At 40.7% G+C, this 6,430-nt stretch overlaps 1 protein-coding gene across 1 annotated transcript; it reads right to left on the bottom strand.

Annotated features, from left to right (window-relative positions):
- Nucleotides 1-476: 476 nt before the first annotated feature.
- On the bottom strand, nucleotides 477-1,004 carry LOC139874282 (uncharacterized mitochondrial protein AtMg01250-like). The gene has a single exon (XM_071861730.1). It carries the CDS (start codon nucleotides 1,002-1,004, stop codon nucleotides 477-479), a length of 528 nt encoding a protein of 175 aa, XP_071717831.1.
- Nucleotides 1,005-6,430: the final 5,426 nt, after the last annotated feature.

Genomic DNA, 6,430 nt, shown 5'->3' on the forward strand with positions numbered 1-6,430 from the left:
TGTCCGCCCCATTTCCAATTGCGCGAGTAAATGAACTAGAGAAGGGGATCCCTAGCCCATCAATGTGTTTTCCTGCATCACAAATAAAAAACCAAAGACTAGCGCTTGGGTTACGGGCAGGCCCGTTACCAATCACAAGTCCTCCATTAGAACCATAAATGCTACGAATCACCGAGACCCACAAAGTGTTGGTTTCGGTTTTGAACCTCCACCACCACTTACAAAGAAGGGCAAGATTTTTACATTTGAGTGACATGATATTTAAGTCGCCTTCTTCGTGAGGAAGAAGGATTGTTTCCCATTTGACCCAAGACATTTTAGAGTTTGAACCCGACCCACCCCAAAAGAAAATACGTCTCACACTCTCTAGACATTTTAGCACACAAGGAGGGGCATGAAAAAGCGAGAAATAGTAGAGCGGTAAACTAGAGAGAACCGATTTAACAAGAGTCAAACGACCACCGAATGAAATCATTTTAGCTCTCCACTCCGATAACCGACTGTTGAACTTTTTTGATAACCGGGGACCAATCTTTCAATTTCTTCATCTTATTACCCACAGGGAGACCCAAATACATAAAAGGTAACTTACCCGCTTGACAAGAACACCGTGAGGCAAGATCTTCCACTTCTGAGTTGCTAATACCTACCCCATAAATGTGACTTTTATTGTAGTTCACCTTTAAACCCGAAGCCCTTTCAAAACATTCTAGTAAATACATTAAGTTTCGAGCATTACGCTTACTCCATTCCTTGAAAAATATCGTGTCATCCGCGTATTGTAAATGAGAAATAATAACCTTCTCATTACCAACTTCAACCCCTTTATACATGTCTTTGTCCACCGCCACTTTAGTAAGAATGTTAAGGCCTTCTGACGCGATAATGAAAAGAAAAGGTGATAGGGGGTCACCTTGCCTAACACCCCGCCTTAGATGGAATTCACATGTCGGGGAGCCATTAATTAAGATTGAAATTGAGGCTGATTGTAAGCAAGATGCCATCCACTTTCGTCATTTAATCCCGAAACCCATACAAGTCATAACTTCTAGAATATAGTTCCAATTGATCAAATCAAAGGCTTTCTCGAAATTGACTTTGAAAATAAAACCATGTTTTTTATTACGCTTGAGATCATCAACCACTTCATTCACCACTAAGACACCATCTAGGATAAATCTCTCACTAAGGAAGGCACTTTGTTCCATCCCCACAAGGTGCGGCACGACTCTACGAATCCTAAGAGACAACATTTTCGCAATTATTTTGTAGTAGCTACCAATAAGACTAATCGGCCAGTAATCTCCAAAATTCAATGGATCCACTTTCTTAGGGATAAGCGATACGAACGAAGCGTTGCACCCCTTGGAAAACTCACCGTGATCCCAAAACCAATTAATAGCCTCGATTAAAACCTCTTTGATGATGTTCCAAAATTTTTTGAAAAAACCCAAGTTAAAACCATCCGGCCTGGGGGCTTTAGTACTTCCACAACACTTTATCGATTCCCAAATTTCGGCTTCCGAGAATGGCACTTCGAGGCTTGATGCTTCTAATTCTGAGATCGATGAATAATTCAGCCCCTCTAGGCTAGGACGATCCATATCTCTCTCGTCGAATATTTTATTGAAATGATTAATCGCTTCATCTTTGATAATCGACGGGTCTTCACACCATGAGCCGTTAACATTAATACCCAGGATATTATTTTTGTTGTAATTTCTTCGTAGTGAGTTGTGAAAATATTTTGAGTTTTCATCACCATCGGTCATCCAACGTACCCGTGCTTTTTGTCTCAACATTCCGGTTTTTACCTTTTCCTTTTCTAGCCAAGTTTTTCTCGACGCACTCCAATTCTCGTGATCCTCAACACTTAAAAAACCTGATTCTGCTTTGAGTTCAAGATCCATCGCTACCTTTTTTGCATTTTCAATTTCTACATCAAGATTCCCAAAATGAGATTTGATCCACTCTTTAAGATCCGCTTTTAACCTTTTTAGCTTGTTACGGAAAACACAATCTTTTTGATTACCTTCCATCGTACCTTTCCAGGATTCGGCAATTACATCTCCAATACCATCCACCAACAACCATTCATCAAAGATTTTAAACGGTTTAGGTCCAAAATTGACTTCACCATCCGACATCATAATAGGACAATGATCCGAAACCTTTCTATCTAAAGCAATGACCTTTAAATCCATCCACAAACTAAGGAAGTCACTCGATACAAGAAATCTATCTAACTTGCTCATCTTAACTCCAACATCACTACCTCTAGTGAATTTCCTTCCCCCCATTGGAATATCAACTAGCATATTTCTATCGATGAAGTCATTGAACATTTTGGCCCGGTTTTCAACGAATTCACAATTTAATCTTTCTGAACAATCCCTAACTTCATTAAAGTCTCCACAAATAACTCAAGAGACCCCGGTACTACCTAGCAACATATCAAGAGATTCCCACATCCTTTTTTTATTCAAATCATCATGCGGTCCATATAAATTTATAATGATAGATTCATGGCCCGAGTTTTTCCATTTACCGCGAATTGCAATAAAAAACTCACTTATAAGCTCACTATTCACCTCGAAAACATTTTTGTCCCAAATAATAATTTGACCGCCCGATTTACCGACCATTTCTTTTTGAGAAAAACCACAATCCTTGGATCCCCAAAGCCCAAAAAACCAACTATCGTCTTTAGCATGACATTTTGATTCTTGAAGTGCGAAAATGGAAGGTCTTTCCACAATACAAAATTTACGCACATCGCCAAATTTACTTTCTTTCCCGAACTCAAACCCACGAACATTTAATGACAAAATCTTCATTTAAATGAAAAAATATGATAGAAGAAGAAAAAGTACTTACAACGCTTTCTTGGTCCATTTTAGACCAAGATTTGCACCGAATTCCTCCAACCCTATAATGCTTTCCGAAATCAACTGTTTAGCCTCTTCCTTCTTATTGTTGCGAGACGAACTAGATTTGCTTTTCGAATTGAGGCCCTGTTGATTGGAATTTCTGGATCCTCTCGCACCACGACTACCACAAGTAACACAATTAACGCCACCATGAGCCTCTTGACTATATCTTTTTCTTGATGATTTATTGGAATGTAGAATTTTCGATGATGCTTTCCAATTACCCATTGACTTCCAACAACAATTGGATGAATCAGACTTGTACGAGTTGGCTGGTTTATTCCTTCTGGGCATTTTATGGGCATCAATATCATGAGACTCTTCCTTTAAGTTAGAGGGATTTCCATCAATCGGCTTACTGGTTATGTTACCATGATTATCATTAAGCCCAACATTGTCATTTGATTGACAATCCACCGACCCACTATCAGTCGAAGGCCCACCTGCTATTGTTTTTCGAGGAGCAACCGGAGGTCCAAGAATAGGACTAAAGCAGCTATCATCATCTGTGGAGCAATGTGTCTCACCTAAATCCTTAATTGTAACCATATCTCTTGGATCATCAGGCTCTGGTATCACCACAGGCCCAACAGGCCCAATAGGGTAATTTTGAAAATCTGGATTGGAATTGTCTTCTGCATGGCCCAATGGACTGAATCTATTTGAATTAACCCTAGGGGAGCAAGCCGCCAGAATAGGTCTGCCACTTTTCTCTGTCTTATCAGCCTCGGTTCCAACAAAATTGGAATTGGAGAAGTGACCGTCTCTAGGTGATTCAGGAACGTTAGACGAGGCACAATCATTATTATTAATTGCATCGAAGAGATTTTTGATCCCCATGCATGAGGACTCATCAACTTCCACCTGACCTCTGTGATCACCGTCGCGATTGCCCCGACCACCGGACCGGAGTTCACCCTCTTCTAGCTCATTTGAACTGTCGTCCGAATAGGTATTAGAAACGCCTTCTGATTCCGATGAACCCTCCCAATCAGACAAGTTCAAGTTCTCTAGATCTAGTTCAATACCAATGGCAGATTCAATAATGTTTACATACTTAAAAACCGAACCTGCAACCAATTTTATGTAACAACCAGACTTCATAAACCCAAAAAACGCGTACCAAAAAAAAAAAATTAAGGCAGTACATCTGGACGGCGTCCAGAATCCTGGACGGCGTCCAGCTCAGAAGGGTGGGACAGCGTCCAGAGTTTTGGGACGGCGTCCAGCTCAACCAACTGGGACGGCGTCCAAGGAATTGGGACGGCGTCCCAATGGCCTTCCAGCCACTGATCACGGGTCCAACTCACACGAGCGGAAAACCCGCTTCCCGACACTTTCAGACGAAAACCTTTTTACCACAAGTCAATATAAATGAAACTAAGAGATTTTCATCATCAAATCAAGTTTTACATCAACGGGCCCACATCGCCCATTTTACGAGTTTCGTTCAAAAATAAAAGTTTCGACCAAATATAAGTTTAAGTTCCAAACGATACTAGAGCATGGTGTTTGGGGTTAAACTACCCAATCTCGGTCGAACTCCAAAAGCTAACACCCAAAAGCATCCCCTAACAAAAAAAGCGGGAGATCACTAATCCAATTGAACGCTCTTACCCTTGTCAACGCCCGAGCCTATAAAAAAGTAAACAACGAGAGGGTAAGCAAAGCTTAGTGAATGCAATAATTATACATACATATATATAACCCATCTATTTGCAATCACAATTACCGAATACCTTGTACGAACTTGAAACTCAAATTAGCATAACATCATACCCGAAATACTTAACAAGTCGCACATTATCACAAAACCGCATTAGCATATACTCAACACAATATATTTAAACAATATGCCAAACAATCAACAATCTCAATATGGTTAACCATAAACGCTATGGTGCTACCGGCTCGTGGTTCACACCATACGAAATTGAGTCATACTCTTTTATAGTGCTACCGGCTCGTGGTTCACACTCGATGCTACCGGATCGTGGTTCACATCTTAGTTTATAGTGCTACCGGCTCGTGGTTCACACTCGATGCTACCGGCTCGTGGTTCACATCTTAGTTTATAGTGCTACCGGCTCGTGGTTCACACTCGATCACACACATGTTATGGCACTACCGGCTCGATGGTTCATACCATAACACCCACAAATAAATACGTCATATACACATACGTATAATTACTCCACTCACCTTAGAGTCTTCGTGAAAGATAACCGAACTTGCCACTTCAATGTAACGTACCTATTACATTTTAGCACATAATCAATTCACAACTCAAGTCGGTCAAGCAACTCACTCAAAAATCTAGAGTCTTTTGTCCCAAAGTGCAATCCCGACCCATTTTGCACCCTTAACCCTAATAATGGGTTAACTTCACCAAAAACCCTAACTTTAGCCAATTAAGGTCTTAACACACTTTTAACCACAAAGTTAACTCGTTTTCATACATGCAAGACAACCTAGGTCATCAAAGACCCATTCGACCCATTTCTAGGTCAACACACCCATTTGGGTCACCCACAACCCAAATCACACCCACTAACATTAACTATAAGTGTATTAGTATTTACTTAGGTCTTTAAGACCCATTTACACCATTTACCCTTTCAAAACCCTAGGTTAGTCACCATTTGGGTCTTCATGACCCAAACTTACCCAAAACCCCCAAATCACTCATACATGGGTTTTATGTACAACATTAACCCAAACCCTAACCCTTAAACATATTTACTAGAGAAATCAATTTTAGGGCTTACCACAACTATCAAAACGTAGCTAAGGAGGAGATGAACAACTTTAACTCCCGAGTTCTAACCCAAAATGAGCTTCTTCTTCCCCGATTTAAGCTTTCTCACACTTAACCACCCCCTCTCTCTCTAGAATGAATGGATGATGTTTGGTGGTTGAGAAATGAAGTAATGAGCTCACCAAACTGATCCTAAGGCCTTTAATTCGTCCACCAAGTGAAATTACCAATTTACCCATCTAAAATATTCAAAAACCCAAATCTGGCTCGACAGATCATCTGGACGGCGTCCAGATTTCTGGACGGTGTCCAGGCCTTCACAATGGGACGGCGTCCCAGATATTTGGACGGCGTCCAGGCCTTCATAATGGGACGGCGTCCCAGATTTTTGGACGGCGTCCAAACCAAAAGAAAACAGGATCTTACATTTTACCACGCCATTAATCTGTTCATCATCCCAAGTGTGAAGGAGAACTTGTCCAGAAATTAAGTTTTGCTTGCCATGGAGGATGTCACAATTCTTGAATTCAATGGGATTCCCCCACCATTTAGCAATTGAGTTAAACGTTTCAGAATTCCAATACTTGAATGGGACCCCTTTAATGTCAACCCACACTAATCTCCCTGGACTGAAATATTTACCTTTCGAAACCTTTAGATCAACAAAACATTTCTTAATGGGATAATTATTTCTATCCAGCAAGTTTTTTGCAATGGCCGGATTATCACACACAAGCATAAC

The sequence above is a fragment of the Rutidosis leptorrhynchoides genome, chromosome 11, assembly GCF_046630445.1.
Source record: "Rutidosis leptorrhynchoides isolate AG116_Rl617_1_P2 chromosome 11, CSIRO_AGI_Rlap_v1, whole genome shotgun sequence".
NCBI classification, from domain to species: Eukaryota; Viridiplantae; Streptophyta; class Magnoliopsida; order Asterales; family Asteraceae; genus Rutidosis; species Rutidosis leptorrhynchoides.

Bases quoted from the DNA above. Each gene is read 5' to 3' on its own strand.
- LOC139874282 (XM_071861730.1), bottom strand. From the start codon at position 1,004: ATGGCATCTTGCTTACAATCAGCCTCAATTTCAATCTTAATTAATGGC.